Source organism: Ursus arctos, unplaced genomic scaffold (genome assembly GCF_023065955.2).
Source record: "Ursus arctos isolate Adak ecotype North America unplaced genomic scaffold, UrsArc2.0 scaffold_16, whole genome shotgun sequence".
NCBI lineage: Eukaryota > Metazoa > Chordata > Mammalia > Carnivora > Ursidae > Ursus > Ursus arctos.
Genome location: NW_026622830.1, coordinates 28740183 through 28757713, shown reverse-complemented (window position 1 = coordinate 28757713; position 17531 = coordinate 28740183). Strand labels below are relative to the sequence as shown.

The window sequence follows — 17531 nt, the reverse complement described above, 5'->3', positions numbered from 1 at the left end:
GCAAACCTGGGTCTTTATCCTAATCTCACCTCCAGCCCCACTCCCTTCTTTCCTTGCCCGCCAGCTCTGATCACCTTGACTCTGGATTAAAGAACTTGTTTTAAATTAAGGTGTAACATTAGTTTCAGGTGTACAACTAATGATTTGATATTTGTATACATTTGGAAGCATTCACCTCAGTAAGTCTGGTTAACATTGATCTTACATAGTTATATATATTTTTACTTGTGATGAGAACCTTTAGATTTACTCTCAGCAACTTTCAAATATGCAGTACAGTATTAACTAGAGTCAACATGCTACCATGCTGTACATCTCCAGGATTATTTTATAACTGGAAGTTTATACCTTTCAACCCCCTTCACCCATTCTCCTGTCACCCAACTACCAATCTGCTCTCTGTATCTATGAGCTTATTTTGTTTTTGTTTTTTTAGATCCGACTACTTGCCTTCGAATTTAAATTTGGCATAGCCAAAGCAAGCCTGGTCTTTTCACCCGTTTCCCAAGCTTGGGACCTCAGTATTTCAACTCCCTCATTGCCTCATCCCTACATCTTCTCCCATCTATCCTGCCTTCTTCATGCCCACTGTCTAAGCCAGATCTTTACAACCTGAACACAATGAAGGGGTGCAGGATGAGATGTCCCAATATGTGCCACTTTGACATAAAGATTATTTGAGTTAAAAGTAATAAAAACAGCAGATGCAGGAAAGGCCCTCTGCCTCCCCAAAACTGCCAAGATTTACATTGGAAAGGAGAGCCTGCAACAGGAAATATTAACAGACACACCCCCTCCAGGAACTTATCTGCATAATAGAGCAACCTTGTTTTTCCCAAACATCCCTTTTCACCTTCCTAAGGAGATTTCTCCCCCTTTGTATCCTCAGGCCCTTACCCCTTCTTAGTTCTTAAAAGCATCATGTTGCTGACTCATTGTCTTTGGAATCTCTTGTCTATGTGGACTCCCCTTACACACGCCTATTAAATTTGATTTTCTCCTCTTAATCTGTCTCATGTCAGTCTGTAAGGCCAGTGAGGACTATAAGGCAGAGGAAAGTCTTCCCCACCCCCCCAACTGTAGCAGAGGGTAGAAAGTGCCCCAGCAGACCCACCTGTGCCTCAGCCTTGACCCACTGCTAACACCCCCATTGAACAAGTCACCTGTCTCCTTCCTCCATGGACTCAGCAAGCACAGATTAACGGCAAGGGCAGATTCGGGGCCCCTCTCTCCTAGTGAGGAAACTCCTGACAGAGGAACATCAGAAGGCAGAGGTCTGTCAGTGCCTGGATGAGCTATTTTGCTTAATGTTCTTGTCCCCTGATAATCTCAAATTTTTTTACACCCCAGGATTTGTCAGGGAATATCAAAAAACTTCATGTTCTCTAAAAACCTTTGCTCAATGACCTTACCATAGCAGGAATATTGCACAGGCCAAAAGGCGTTACTGTGTCCTTGAGTGGTCCGGAAGGCTTGTTCAGGCAATTTGATGAGGCAATGTGTGAGGCTCCTTGGAGTTGATCTGAACGTAGTGGTTTAGATTCAGGGAGCAAGCGGCCGTCCCTTTATGTTATCTGTCTTCCTTCTTCAAGAAGTCATGGGGAATCCCCAGGGAGTTGGAGAGGCCGAGGAGGTTCCCCTCTGCAACGCTGACCTCCTGACTGTTGAAAGCTTCAGCTACAACCTCAGGCAAGAAGCTGTTGGCCAGGGACGTGCATCCAGTGTACCACACAGACAAGTAGCATGTTATATGGTCAGTGCAATGCCTATGGGAGCACTGGGTGCTGGAGGGATCATCACAGGCCGGGGAGGCTTGGACAGTCCCCCACAGAAGGTTATTAAGCAGGGAATGTTGTGCTAGACCTCACTCTAAAGCTGAAGGCCTAGGAGAACAAGAGCTTGTGGGGAGAGAGGAAATACATGAATACCTGAAATTGTATGCAAAAGTTTGTGTATATGTGATCTTTAGTCAGGACTCTTGGTTGCAGTGACAAAAACCTTCCTAGTCAACAACAAAACAAAAAAGAAATGTACTGATTGGTTTAACTGATGAGCGAAGGTATAAAGTCCCCCGCTTGTGCTCTCTCTCTTGCTGTCTCTGTCAAATAAAGAAATAAAATCTTTACAAAAAAAAAAAAAAAAGGATTTTATTCTTTTGACAGCAGAGCAGGGAGGAGAGGGAGAGGCAGGCTCCCCGCTGAGCACGGAGTCCAACGGGGCTCATCCCAGGAGCCCGGGATCATGACCTGAGCTAAAGGAAGATGCTTAACCAACTGAGCCACCCAGGCGCCCCTAATTTTTATTTTTTAATAAAACATTTTACTATGGGAAATTTCAAACTTAGGCAAAAGTGTCAAACTTACCAAAAGATAGAAAAGAGCAGTATAATGAGCCCCAATATACCCATTACCCAACTTTAATAATTTTAAACATTCGCTATTTTTATTTCACCTATCCTGGCCTACTTGCTTGCTTAAAATTTAAAAATGTAAATTATGAAATATTCCAGAGTTACAGAAAATAATAAAATAGAGGCTGAAGTTCCCACTATTCCAGCTTAACAAATGTTAAAATGTTCACATGGTGCTATCTTTTTTCAGATCTTCCACTTCAGACCATTGGTCCTTGGATCTTTGTGTTACTGCACACATACTGCTACAGCAAATTACCAGTAGTTGCTGTTTACTTTTTCAAGAATCTTGAGTTCACATACTGTCCCCCCAGTTTTTTTTTCCAAACGACTTTACTGAGGTATAATTAGTTCCTAGTTTCTAAATAATTCTTAAGAATTAAAGGGAAATTTAAATTCCCTGTGGGTACTTAAATTTTGAGTGCTCACTGTGGAAAACTGGGTCACTAATTCTCGTATTAGTCTAATAACGCTAATTTTATGCTAAAATAGGTACAAAATTGCAGGTCTGGGTAAAAAAATATATCACAGTTCATTTAAATATAAGATTTGGGGGGCGCCTGGGTGGCTCAGTCGGTTGAGGGACTGCCTTCAGCTCAGGTCATGATCTCAGGGCCCTGGGATTGAGCCCCACATTGGGCTCCCTGCTAAGTTGGGGAGCCTGCTTCTCCCTCTGCTGCTCCCCCTGCTTGTGCTCTCGCTTGTGCTCTCTTCTCTCAAAATAAATAAAATATTATAAATAAATAAAAGATTTGGTCTCTTCATTTACGAAATCATATGTCACAGATACAGACAAAGCTCTGCCCCAATCCCATCCGTTTTTTCCTCCTCCTAACATCTATCCTGAAGTTGGTGTGTATCATTCCTAAGCATCTTTTTGTACTTTTTCTACATATGCATGTTTCTATAAACACTCTTGTGATAATGCTTAATGCTTTTAAAGCACATATAAATGTCGCACTGCACAAAATCGTTTGCGATAATTTCCACTTATGAGTATTTGTATGCCCCCCAAATTCCTTTCAGAGTAAAAAATCGAGGCGTCTCTACGGAGTGTGCGGCCTGGGCGGGGCCCCGGCTGGTGGGCGGAGTCTAGAATGGAAAACGGGAGGGGCCATATGGCCGTTGGGCGGAGCTCGGGAGATCCGGGGCCTCGGGGTGGAGGCGTCGGTTCCGGCTGGAAGCCGTCGTCATGGTGGCCCCCGTGGTGTACCTGGTGGCGGCGGCTCTGCTTGTTGGCCTTATCTTTTTCCTGACTCGCAGCCGAGGTCGGACGACAGCAGGTAGGAGATGCCGCCGCTCCAGGGTTGGTGGGGCCGTGTTCTCTAGACTCCTGAGCCGTTGTAGGCCGTCGCACCGCGGCGCATGCGCTGGCATGCCCGGCTGGGCTGACGAGTAGCTCGGCGCCGGATTGCGCTCGGCGCGCTTCAGGCCACCTGCGCGCCTGCGCATACCTGCGCGTTGCGGAGCCGGCAACGAGCCGCAGTGCTGCTGTCCCAACTCGCGGACGGGATGGCAGCGCCCCTACACCTTTCTGCTAGCCTCAAGGACAGCCTCACTCAGTCCCTCTCTTCGCCACCCGGCACTCTAGACCCACAGGGGCCCGTCTCCTGGCTGACATGACCCCACCCCTTATTGGGACTGTCTGTGCGCCCCCAGGAGAGGCCGCAGGGGTGTCCCCTCCCGCCCAGGGTGGCTCTAGAGCGGATGCCAAGAAGGGGGCACCTGAATGTTTTGTGCCTACCTATGATCTGTAACTCCCTGAAGCTCCCTCCTTACCCCTCAAAGAGAACACCTATGCACCCTCCTCTCCTACACCCCGACCAGGAGCTCATGTCATCTGTCTACAGAACATATAACGCTTGTCATCCTCCATCCCCCATTTCTTGTCAGTATACGGGTTTGTGTATATGTCTCTCCCCCTTTCTGGGCCCACAAGCTACTTCAGAGCACCTACATGCTCCAAGGGCAGGGGAGAGAGAGCTGAGGTAAGGCAGATAGTCAAGAAATCTTCCTGGAAGGGAAGACTCAGCCCCCAGGTGTGCTCCCGGTTGGCATGCCTTATAAAACTATGGCAAGTGGTGTTAGGCAGGCAAGAAATAAATGCAGTCCTGCAGTGGACATTCATATGTGGTCTGGAGAAATCAGGGTGAGCTTCCTGGAGGAGGTAGGGCTTCATCTCCTGCAGTTGGTAGTCATCTGACAGGCCAGCTGGAAAAGTATCAACAAAGGCAGGAGGGAACGGGTGATCCTGCTGCATAGGACCAAGGTGTGGGTCTGGGTTATAATGGCCTTTATGATCTGAGAATTTGGAGCTTTGTGCTTCAGGCAGCTGGAGCCTGGAGGAAGTTGAGTGGAGGGTGAGGCTACCAGGGTGCTGCTTCCTGCCAATAGGTGGGTTGGGCTGCTAGACAGTTGTGTGGTTTGTCTCTTCCCTACAGCTGGTCAAGAGCCATTGCACAATGAGGAGCCGGTAGTAGCAGGCTCAGTGGCCCAGCTTCGGCCCCTGGAGCCCGAGGAGCAGAGAGCCGGGGGCAGGCCCCGGCGCCGGAGGGACCTGGGCAGCCGCCTGCAGGCCCAGCGTCGAGCCCAGCGTGTCGCCTGGGCAGAAGAGGATGAGAATGAGGAGGAAGCCATCATCCCAGGTGAGAGGGACCTGGCCTGGAGGAGAAAGGGGCTGGTTTAGGGCATGAAGGGACTTCCAAAGCTGGGTGGAAGAGTGGGGCGTGGAGCTACAGTGTAGGAGACATGTCTGGGAGCCACAGGATGGGGTTGGGAGAGGGGAGACTTGGGACCCATCTTTTGGTCCCAGAGGCCAGCAGTTCTGGACCCTGACCCCTATTCTGTTGGGCCAGCCTCTCTTCCTTCATTTTTGCTTTCCATGTCTAAGCAAGAGGGCAGGGGTCTTCAGATTGACCTAGAGAGTTCCTCAGCCCGCTTCTTAGATCCCAGCACCTTACTGGTATGGGCACAGTCATTTTTTGAGAGCCTCACTCTAGGGCTAGGGTACTTAGCCAAAAGCTTCTGCAGTTCCTGAGGTGAGGTCACCTATAACCCTAGAAGGGTTTGGGATGGAGACATTTTGTTGACAGAACTTCCATAACCCTGGGGCGCCTGGGTGGCGCAGTCGTTAAGCGTCTGCCTTCGGCTCAGGGCGTGATCCCAGCGTTCTGGGATCGAGCCCCACGTCAGGCTCCTCCACTGGGAGCCTGCTTCTTCCTCTCCCACTTTCCTTGCTTGTGTTCCCTCTCTCACTGGCTGTCTCTCTCTCTCTGTCAAATAAATAAATAAAATCTTAAAAAAAAAAAAAAAAAAAGAACTTCCATAACCCTGAGAGACCAACAGAGCCCCTGGGATTGTGGGAGAAAATATCTCTTTTCCAGTGCTCAAACCTGGCTTGAGCCTGAGGAAGGGGCATTTGGGGCTTTTGCCCTTGTGCTTTTGGGAATTAGCCCCTTTGGCTCAAAAAAGAGGCAGTCTGTGGTGCCATCCCTCTTGTTTCAGACCTGGAATCAGACATCTCTGCTCCTTGAGCATCAACAGGTCTTTTTTTTTTTTTTTTTTTTTAATTTTATTTCTTTATTTATTTGAGAAAGAGCCTGCATGCGCATGGGTATGCATGGGAGCACAAACAGGGAAGAGCAGAGGGGGAGGGAGAGAGGTAGGGGCGGGGAATCTCAAGCAGACTCCACGCCGAGCGCAGAGCTGGGCGCGGGGCTTGAGATCGTGACCTGAGCCAAAATCAAGAGCCGGACGCTTAACCAACTGAGCCACCCAGGCGCCCCAGTATGGCTTCAACTTTTAGCTGGCCCTAACTTTCGGTAGTCTTGGATTGGAGCTGTCTTTTTGGCCAGGGGCCGAGCCCAGAAGCCTCAGCAGTTCCTGACCACAGTGAGGACAATTTCAGTTATGAGGAAGGGATACATTTCCCCATGCGGCCGTCCTTCCCTGGAGGTTTGGCTTAGAGACAAATCCGAGAACTCTGCAAGCCCAGACATCCCTGCCTGTGATTTTCAGATGCTTGGATATTGGAACCTGACACCTCCCTTTTTGTGGCTATGCAGCATCTAAAGTTACTGTCCCCTTGCCCCATGATTCCCTCACCTTTCCCCTACCTTACCCTCTACCCTCAACACACACACCCCCCCACACACACACACACTCTCACATACACACGCTCAGAGTGTTAATCTCTGAGTTCATGGTAGATGTTTTTGGAGGGCAGAGCTGGGCTAGTGACAGTTGCAGGTGAGAGGAACAGGATTTGCTGCCATGTGGAGAGGGACAAGGGGTAGGGTGGATCCATCATCATCAGCCCTCTCCAGCACCTGAAATGTCTTTCTTTGACCGTATGCAGCCCAGGAGGAAGAAGGTATCGAGAAGCCAGTGGAAAGTCACCCGTCAGGGAAAATTGGAGCCAAGAAACTACGGAAGCTAGAGGAGAAACAGGCGCGAAAAGCCCAGCGTGAGGCAAGCAGGAGGGTTGGGGTGCAGCTCTGAGAAGTGCGAAAGGGTCCTCCCTTCCTCATCCCCTATGTCAGGCCCTCCCCTCGGGTTCTTTGCATGCTGCTCGCCTGACTGCCTGTTAACAGCCTTGGTCCATGGTCTGGCCCAGGCATTGCCCCCAGCCTGTTTGTGAGGTGGGCAGGCACTAGGTGGGAGTCGGGATGTGCTCCCTATGAAGGCCTCTCTCCAGGCAGAGGAGGCTGAGCGTGAGGAGCGGAAACGCCTCGAGTCCCAGCGTGAGGCAGAGTGGAAGAAAGAGGAGGAGCGGCTTCGCCTGGAGGAGGAACAAAAGGTAAGACTGACACCCCCCCCCCATCCTGACTTCTGACCCCTGAGCAGGCAGCCTTGCTTCTCACGCCGCTCCTCACAACTCTAACCTAGAAGATGGGCCACGGACTGGATTCAGGAGCAGTCCCTGGTTTATGTGGTCCCTGGACTCTAAAAACAACCTGTATGAAACTGCTGCTGGAAAGCAGAGCCGGAGCTGGGGATTTTTGTGCAGGTGGTTTATTGAACATGCCTGAAGCATTTAAAGAAAATTGAGATGGTTGGAGTGGCTGAAACAAGATAAGCAAGGAGAGAAGTCAGAGAGGGAGTGGGGTCTGGATCCTATGGACCTTGAAGTTGTTAAAGGTCATTGTAAGAGCTGATGGATCCTGCCTGGCCTGTTTAGGGCCTGGCCTGGAGGAGATGGATGCTCAGAGAATGGGAACCACACAGTAGAGGTGGTAAATGAGCATTCGTTTGCCAGATGCGTCTTTCTTTCTGAGAACCGGTGCCCAGGAAAGGGAACATCACAAAGGTGTGGTGTGTATAGAGAGAGAGCCAGGACTGCCCCAGTTAGGAGGACCTAGCTGGTGCCTTTGGCCTCTCACTGGCCCTGCTGTCCAGGGAGCCTGGATGGCAGAAGACCTGGGTTTGGGTGCTGTAGCAAATGGACCGGAGCACAGCAGAGAGGAGGCATTAGTGGGGATTGTTTACCTTTCTGAATGGTGATCCTGCTTGTTGGACCTTAAATGTCCTGGGGTTCTCCTCCCCTGCACCTGACCTGACTGTGGTATATTTCCCACAACTGATATCGATGCAATGTCTTAACTAAACCCCACACATTATTCGGATTTCAGTAATTTTCCCCTACTATCCCTTTCCACGGTCACATCCAGGACGCCACATTACGCTGTCTCCTTAGGCTCTTCTGGGTTGTGACATTTTTTTAGATTTTCCTTGCTTTTAATGATCTTGATAGTTTTGAGGAGTATTGAGTGAATATTTTATAAAATATTTCTCAGTTTGCTTGACTGATTTTTTTTTTTTTTCTCATGGTTAGACTGGGGTTAAGGATTTTTGGGAAGAAGATCACAGGTGAAGCGCCGTTCTCAACGCAGCATATGAAGGATACATGTTGTTAACTTGACTTGTCATAACTGACATTAACCTGGATTGCTTGGCTCAGGTTTTCTTTGCCAGATTTGTCTGCTGTAATGTTACTCCATGCTTCCTGTAGTTCTTTGGAAACAAGTCACTATGCACAGCCCACACTGAGGGGGTGGGGAGTTATTCTCCACCTCCTCGAGAGCAGGGTATGCAAAGTATCGGGAATTTTTCTGTACAGAAGATTTACCTTTTCTTCCCTGTGTATACATCTGATTCTTTGTTTATACCTACATGGACTTGTGGTTATTTGTTTAGTGCATTGCGTTACGGTCCTGTACTATCTTATTTATCTTGTTATGTAGGTCATTGGGAGCTCTTGCAGTTGGCCCCCGTGTACCTTTGACGTAACCTCATTGTTTTGGTTTCTGAGTACTGTCTTACTTTTTGGCAGTACAAGATGCTCCAGGCTTATTTGGTATATTTTCTGTCCCAGCTTTAGCTACATGTTTTTAAATCTTTTTGAGAGCTCCGGAAAATAGGATGACTTGGAGGGAAGCTACGGCACGAGGTGGTGGTGATGATGGAATGACATGGATGGACTGAGTTTTCCGGAAGTTGAAGGCAGAAGTGGTAGATAGGACTTTATTTCTGACCAGCTGGCCAGATGGCTGTGTGACTCACTGAGCCAGGGACCCAGGAGGAAGACCGGACGTGTGGGGAGTAGATCACAGAGTCTTTCTGGGACGTACTCAACTTGAGGTGCCTGTGAGATGGCCCAGTGGGTGTGTCACGTGGGAGGAGAGATTTGGGGGCAGGGGTACAACTGTGGCAGTCACTGGCAAGGAGATGGTTGTTGATGCTGTGGGCATGGCGAGGTGGCCTGAGGAAGGGTAGGGAGGAAGGGGAGGAGGGAGGAGGGACGGGGCTGAGCAACGGAGAAGGTGAGGAGAATGGCCCAAGGAGCAAGAGGAAACCCAGGAGACGGGATCTGCCAGCCACACGAGGGAAGAGGAAATGGCTCTCCCTGGCACCACTGAGAGGACAGGGTTATGGGGCTGATGGTGTCCTTTGGATTTGGTGGGACGGCGGGCATGGGTGAGACCGGAGCACTTGTTTTGGTGGAGCTGAGTTTCAGAAGGCAGACTGGAGTGGGCAAGAGGGGTCAAAGGAGCCTGGGTGTTTGTGCACGAAGTTTGGACATGAGAGGAAGAGGGGGGTGGTCGCTGGCAGGATTTGAAAGGCGAGGGGGCCGAGCAGCACCTGTCTGCGAGGTCATGGAACTGATAAGAAGGGGGGCCTCTGCCAGTAGCTCAGCTTGGGGTTGAGGGAGCAGTGTCTTGAAGGAACTCCGTCCCCAAGAAAGGACTGGACTGTACGCCCTGCTGCCCCGTGGGGGCCGCAGAGCCCAGAACAGGGATGGGGTGGGCACCCGCCCCAGCATGCCTGACTCTTGTCCGCAGGAGGAGGAAGAGAGGAAGGCCCGGGAGGAGCAGGCCCAGCGGGAGCATGAGGAGTACCTGAAACTGAAGGAAGCCTTCGTGGTGGAGGAGGAGGGTGTGGGCGAGACCATGACTGAGGAACAGGTGGGCCTGCTGCCCCTGGAAAGCCCATCCCTGTGCCCACCAAGCCCGCCACCGCATCCCAGACACCCCCTGGTTCCTTGCTTGCCGCCCTTGTCAGGAATTGAGAGGTGGGTGGGCATCAGGCCCCGCAGGCTCTGGTGGCCAGAGGCCTCGTCCTCAGGAGAGGTGTGCCTCCGAACCCCTCACTGTGGGCAGCTGTGCTTAGGCAGATGGCAGGCAGTGGGTGGGCATAGGCGCCGGTAGCCCCTGCACGGGGGACACTCATCCTGATCTCTCTGCTCCTCTAGTCCCATAGCTTCCTGACTGAGTTCATCAACTACATTAAGGTAAGAAGCCACGGGACAGAGCCTGGGCGTCAGCTCCCTGCCTCACGAGCGTGTGTGTGTGTGTGTGTGTGTGTGTGTGTGTGAGAGAGAGAGATATGTGCCCTCTCTGGACGTGGAGGGAGTGGACCTGAGCCAGGGCGATCAGCGGCTCGCTGGAGCTCACACAGCAGTGGGCAGGGGACCCGGGAGTCTGAGCTGCCCAGTCCTGGCCAGAAGAGCCCCTTCTTCTTTGACAGTGGAAAGGGACCTGGTCTGTGTGGGAGGCCTGAGCCTTCAGTCAGTTCCTCACATTCAGGGCTTGACAGTCTCCCTGCTCCTCAGACCCCACGCTCAGTGAGTCACTGTGTTTTCAAGTTTCTTCACATGTGTTTTCTGTCAGTTCTGTCACCCTGAGGCTCCGCTGAGTTGAAACAAGCATCCCCTGCCGCGTGTTCCTGACCAGGAACGTGGGTCTTCGGGGAAACAGGGTGATGTTTCCTTTGGAATCCAGGGCGGGGCAGCACGTGTGTCCCCTCCGTCTGTAGCCGTGCCGGGTTCCGCTCCGGGTTGCATAAGCACGTCCTGCTTTGCTTTGCTGCTAAGCAACTTCTCTCCCACGAAGGATGCGACGAGGGGAGAGGTTTTCAAGTGCAGCTCAGAGGTGCAGAGGCGGCTGAGGGAAGGAGTGCAGAGGGAGTGGGGGCGGTGGTGGGGGTGCTACTAGGGGGTGCCAAGGAGCCAGGCCTTGCATAATCCTCCCGCCACCTCTTCCAAAGGGAGCAGGGTTCAAACTCCTCCCAGTGGTAAGGGGCTGGGCTCCTAGCCTGGAGCCCCGGTATTCCTGGGGGTGAGGGGAGAGGTCATTCCTCTCTGATGGAACCCATTCTCCACCCTGGCACCCTCGAGGGCTGGCAGGACATCTCTCACGCTTTCCTGCTGTTTGGAACTCACCATCCCCACCTACCCAGCGGGCAGTGACAGGTCTTGAGTCTGTCCTCCAGAAAGCCCTTGTCCACCAGTTTCTGCTCGCCCCCCTCCTCTGCAGAGACTTGAGTAGGCCCCGGGGGCAATTCCAGCCCTTACTTTCAGAGGCTCTCTAGAGAGGCCGTTTTCTGGGGGTTCTCCAGACTCTCTGGACTGGAGAGGTCTTTCCAGCCCGTGCAGGCTGACCCTCCTAGAGCTGCTGTCTGCAGGAGGAGGACTTCCGGAATTCAGCCCACCTGCCTTCTTCCAGGCTGCAGGGGGATGGGCCCTTTCATCCTAGGGTTCCAGAACTGGAGGCATGTTTTTGTGCCGAGCGTAGTGGGTGTGCAGCGTAGGCCTAACCTGCTCTTGTCCATCCTCTCTCCCTTCTGAGCACGGCTGAGTGGGTTGGTGTGTTTTTCTAAAGGCACTTTTGGCCCCTCAGGCCAGGTCTTCAGGGACACCTGGGGTGACTCCTGGTAGCATTCTGAGCTGTCACTGAACCTAGGGCCTGCTCCCTGCTTTGTAGGTAGAGGCCAGCTGGCCAGGTCACCTTGGGCTGGCCGCCCCCGGCCCGCCCGCCACTCACTTGCGTCCCCGCTTGCGCGTTCATTTTGGCACTTTGAACAGTCACATGCCATCCGCAGCTCAGGAGGCGCCACCGTATCACTCCTCCCCCAGCCTGTTTGCTGTGGAAGATGCTGGAAACGCAAAAGACCGCCTTCTCTCACGTCACGTGCTGTCTGTCTGTGGGGGAGGCAGGGCAGATGCCGGTGTGGGACCCAGCGGTGGCCCTCGGCCACACCCCCACCGGGAACTGAAGTTTCTGACGAGGGTATGAGGGAAGCACGCGGAACGTGGCCGTGCGTGCAAAGCCCTGAGCAGATTTAGTGACAGTTATTTTAAGGGTGGACACAGCGCCTCAACAGCGTGAAGAGGATGGTGAGCAGCGTGGCATGTCGCGGTGGTGGGGTCTAGGCCGAGGGGGCAGTAAACAGAGGGAAGACAAGAACGAGCTGTCCTGCTCCTGCCAAGACCCTGGCTCGTCGGGGCTTCCCGTCTGCTCTCTTCTTGTCCACATTCTCGCCTGTCTTCTCGCCGGCTGTGAGCTCAAGGGCAGGAACTATGTCTTGTTCACCACGGCACCCCCACACCTCTCAGCTCCTTGTCCTGTCAGATCTTCAGCAAACACGGGTCCTAGTGACAGTTTTTTAATAAGCTTTGGCAGTTGTCAGCCCCTCCATCTCTGGTGCTTCCCCTTCCAGCCTGTTCACGATGTTAAACTGATACGGCCGGATGCGGAGGAGAAGGTCACAGCTGTGCTCGACTCTCCATGGGTGTCTGTCCCAGCATGGTCCCCAGGCCCGAGATGTGACTCATGGGGCAGGTGGCGGTTGGGGCAGATCCCTCCCAGTAAGCAGGTTCACGAGAGAGTCGATGAGTGAGTGTGTGTGTGTGTGTGTGTGTGTGTGTGTGTACACGTATAGGCAGTTGGAAGAGCGTGTGAGTAGTGTGTGAGGGAAACAAGGCTCTCCCATGGGAGCACGGAGCCTGCTTAGCCAGCCACCCAGAGCAGAGCAGGTGGGTGTGCCAACCTCAGAGGACTCCCATGCTGACAGGCTTTCTCCCCTTCCCTCTCTGCAGCAGTCCAAGGTCGTGCTCTTGGAAGACTTAGCTTCCCAGGTGGGCCTGCGGACTCAGGTAAGCCCTTCAAGGTGGCCTGCTCCGTGGAATATGGCCACGGGGTCTGTACGGCTGTCAGAGGGGGACCGCCTTAAAGATGGGAGTCTTGATGCCCTTATGCAAGAATAGACTAGGAATTTTTTGGCGCCCCAGGAATCTTGTCTTTCTGCTAGACAGAGGAATAAGAAAAAAGCTCAAACCCCATCACTCCAGCAGCCCCTGTAAGCGAGGCAGCCCAAACTCAGTTACCTTGACAACTCTCTTGCAAACAGGCTGCGCCAGCCTTCACGGCCAAATGTCCCCACCACGCCTCTCCTGCCTTGAAGAAAGCCGCTGTCGGGGGTCTTACAGTGCTCTGGGACCAGAGCCCTGTCTCCCCTGAGCCCCTCCAGAGGAGAAGCAAAGAGTGACATTGGGGGTGGCCATGAGAAGGAGAGGAGGAGATTTGACTGTGGTGGGAGGGAGAGTGCAGCTGTCTTCTGGGACAGCAGTGCCCATCTCTGCTCTGAGACTTGTTCTTCTCATAGGATACCATAAACCGCATCCAGGACCTGCTGGCTGAGGGGACTCTGACAGGTGAGGGGATGAGAGTCAGTCACCATAGGCCCTGGCCCTGGGGAATGTCTAGCCACTGAGGGCCTGCAGGGATTTGTTGCAGAGGCAGGATGACCTCCCTCTCAGCCCTGGGTGGGAAAGTGTTGTGCAGGAGGGGTGCTGAGCAGAGGGACATGCCCAGGCCTGGGAGTAGCTCAGGGCGACAGGGACAGGCAAGGAAGCCTGATTTGACTCGCATGGCCAGGACTGGATGAACAAGGGGAGCCCAGGCAGGTAGGCAGGCCTGGAAGGCTCTGAGCCAGTTGTGAAGGGGTGGGTGGGTGGGCATTCTCCGGCAGCAGCGGGGAGGGGGCCCTAGAGGGCTCAGCCCTACAACCGTCCTGTCCCCACAGGTGTGATTGACGACCGGGGCAAGTTCATCTACATAACCCCCGAGGAACTGGCTGCTGTGGCTAACTTCATCCGACAGCGGGGCCGGGTGTCCATCACTGAGCTTGCCCAGGCCAGCAACTCCCTCATCGCCTGGGGCCGGGAGCCCCCTGTCCAGTCCCCAGCCTGACCTAGCCCTTCTCTTTTGGACGGGGAGCTAGCACAACCTACCTGGCCCTACATCTTGATCCCTCCCCACCGCCGTGGGGGAGAGATGGGAGGTAGCCAGGCAGTTAAGGATTAAAGGCCTGTGAGCACTGCTGAGCTTGGTGTGGCTTGATGTGACAGAAGGCCTGGCCTGGGATTCCAGATGAGCAAGTGAAGTCTAGTCCTCAGAACATATCTGGGGGGTGGGCGGGAGGAGCCCTGCGGAGGCAGATGAAAATTCCATTCTTACCATGCGTTCATTTGCTGAAAAAGAATATTGAGCATTTACTGTGTTCCTTTGTATCCTACGAAGATGAGGTCTTTCTCTCCCTCCCACCACTTCCCACAGCAAAAGTGAGCAGCCTTAGGGCAACACCTCTCCTATCTGGGGAGTGAGATCTCACTATTGGTTATACGGATGGTTTCAGGAGCCCTACGGAGGGCTGAGAGCCCTTAAGGAGAGGAGAGAGGTGCCAAGGATAGAGTGCTAAGGAATAAGGAACATCAGCCTTTGAGAGGGAGGGAAGAGCGGTCAGGGAGGGACAGAGGCCAGGCAGGTGGAAGGAAGCGAGGAACCTGCTTGAGCTGGTTAGAGTTGTGCAGTGGAGAGAGGCACTTCCTGTAGTCTGTCCCATGAATTTAGCTCTCCACCCTGGACAGAAAGTTGAAGCGGTGTGGGTGATTCCACCCACTGGCGGATGGAAGGACCATATGCTCAGGAGTGGGTGTGCGATGGCATGGGAGAGGTGTATCTCCTGTAGGGTCAGTCCCTCTGCTTCCTGCGGCTGTCATGGCGTGAGCACCCTGCTGTGCTGCAGGTGCGGCATGGGTTTAAATGGGTATTTTTTATGCAAGGTTGGCCCTAAACATAACCCACGTACCTCCCCTGGTGCCTGGCGGAGGAGGCGGCTTTCTGTCCCCACCCTGGAGGAAACTGTGAGATGGTGACGGAGACAGGACTTCAGGCTGTAGGGTAGAGCCTCCCTGAGTGTCATCAAAGAGGATTTTGACTCACTCGGGGCCATAAATATTAACTAGAGTGCCTAAATTCCAAGTGACGCGTGACTGCTGCTACTGTCAGCCGCAGGCACTCGGAGTCACCTGGAGCTAGGAAGGGCCACGTGCATTGTTTGGAACGCCATCTGGGAGCCCACAGTCCAGTAGGAGAGGGAAGAAACAGATAAAGGTACTGACATTGTGAGAAAGAAACATAAAATTATAAAGGGAAGAGAAAGCTTCCAGTTTGAGTGATGGTTCTCAGCCCTGGTTGCTCATTAGAAGCCCCTGGGGATTTACCAACAGTCTCCTGCCAGGCCGCGTCCTGAACCAGTGGAATCAGAATCTCGGGGGTGGGACCCCGGAGGCATCAGTGGGAGATACCAGCGTGTGCCTAGGTGGAGGTGAAGGTGGGGTGCAAAGACAGGCCATCAAGTGACAAGTAATTAAAATCCCCACCGGAAAGGGCTTCTCCCTCGAGCAAAGCAGCTGCTCCAGGTCTCCTCCACCCTGTCCCTCCGCTCTTGGCCACTGCCATGGCCACTGCCATCCAGGCAGCAGGAGGACTGCAGCAGCCCCAGCTCCTCATTCCACCCTCAGGACATCCCACCCTCCGTGCCCAGGCCAGGAGGGAGGAAAAGGCACATCCCTTTCTCACATCCTGGAATCCTAAAACCCTTATGTCCCAAGGGCTTAGTGTAGAGGAGAAAACCTGTGATCCTTTGTGCATTTTGTAGTGATCAACCCACTAATCTAAGAAACTTATCAAATGAGCAGTTCTTGAAAGAGTGATAGTATTTTTCTAAGTATGTATAAACCACTTTCACAATAAATGAAAACTTTCAGGTTTAACCACTTGTAATTTTTCAAGCATTTAAACAACTATTACTTAAATACTTCTCAGCATTTAAAGTCCCCAAATTTAATGTATAGAATTATTTTAAATGCTTTAACATCTCAAACAATAGACCAGACAGTCTAGTAGTAGTAGAACGGTGACATTACTGATCTGTGTATGTAATACTGAAACTGATCATAAACATCTCAGTACCATGGATTTACATTGGCTTATTCACTAGCTCTGGTTTTATTTCTTTTTCTTCCTGAGGGTACAGTTCTCACTTCTCCTGGAGCCCCAGGGTGATTATCTCAGGTGGCTGAGAATATATATATGAAAGATGAAGCAGGGACCCAGGACTTGACATTGACTGTGACCCTGAGTCTTTTAGTTGTGTGGCCCCTTTTTCCCTTAGTCAGTGGCTCACCGACTAAGCCTTCCAGGCGCCCCACAAGTGCTTATTGAAAGTTTCTCATAACAAAAAGCTTAAAATTAAACACAAGGGGGGGTGCAGGCACCTGAGTGGCTCAGTCAGTTAAGCATCTGCCTTCAGCTCAGGTCATGATCCCAAGATGCTGGGATCTCCCTCCTTGCTCAGTGGGGAGCCTGCGTCTCCCTCTCCCTCTGCCCCTCCCCCATCTTGTGCTCTCTTGCTTGCTCCCTCTGGCTCTGTCTCATAAATAAATAAAATCTTTAAAAGTAAATAAACACAAGGGGGCCTGGCTGGCTCAGTCGGCAGAGCGTTTTGACTCTTCATCTAGGGGTTGTGAGTTCAAGACCCATGTTGGCATAGAGATTACTTAAAAATAAAAATTTGTTTTCAGTTTGAAAGTAGTCGTTTATTAATTGACCAGGTTACAAAAATAATCATGGTAGGGGCGCCTGGGTGGCTCAGTCGTTAAGCGTCTGCCTTTGGCTCAGGGCGTGATCCCGGCGTTCTGGGATCGAGCCCAGCATCAGGCTCCCTTGCTGGGAGCCTGCCTCTTCCTCTCCCACTCCCTCTGCTTGTGCTCCCTCTCTCGCTGGCTGTCTCTCTCTCTGTCGAATGAATAAATAAAATCTTTAAAAATAATAATAATCATGGTAGATACCTTAGTTCGTCCTTCTAATAAGCCTGTTAATCTGGTCGTCCCTGTTGTCAGCATCTCCACCTTCTACCAAATGGGTGGTCCTTTTCTTCATTCCCCCTCATGGAGAAGATAATTTGAAGGGCCTAAAAATAAAATATTTTAAAAAATAAATAGGGGCACCTGGGTGATGCAGTCGGTTGAGTGTCTGACTCTGGATTTCAGCTCAGGTTGTGATCTCGAGGTTGTGGGATTGAGCCCTGTGTTGGGCTCTGTGCTTGGTGCAGGGTCTGCTCGATAGTCTTTCTCCCTCTCCCTCTGCCCTTCCCACTCATGCTCTCTCTCTAACATAAATCATTTTAAAGTAAATGAATAAACAAACACAATGAGCCCTAGATGGCCTCATGATCCTGGCTCGAGGTAATCAGAAAAGGGGCTAAAAAGCTGGCCCTGCGAGGCCACCCATAGTCTCCCATGCACCTGACAGCTGAGTGACCTCCAGGCTACACGGTGGCACCTGTGCAGGATGCACGTTGGATATCTGTAATGCAGAAATTATTTAACACATTCAAAGTGTGTTTAAAAAAGCAAAACTAATGTACTCTAATATCTACAGAGAGCCTACTGAGTATGAGGCAGGATGCTAAGCACCCCAGGGAACTGCAGTGAGCAAAA

At 52.0% G+C, this 17531-nt stretch overlaps 1 protein-coding gene across 1 annotated transcript; it reads left to right on the top strand.

Annotated features, from left to right (window-relative positions):
- Positions 1-3530: 3530 nt before the first annotated feature.
- DDRGK1 (DDRGK domain containing 1) lies at positions 3531-15803 on the top strand. Its single transcript, XM_026503135.4, has 9 exons — positions 3531-3693; positions 4852-5055; positions 6768-6880; positions 7107-7208; positions 9751-9873; positions 10161-10199; positions 12786-12842; positions 13352-13400; positions 13772-15803. The coding sequence occupies exons 1-9, from the start codon at positions 3603-3605 to the stop codon at positions 13936-13938; spliced, it is 945 nt and encodes a 314-aa protein (XP_026358920.2). The 5' UTR covers positions 3531-3602; the 3' UTR covers positions 13939-15803.
- Positions 15804-17531: the final 1728 nt, after the last annotated feature.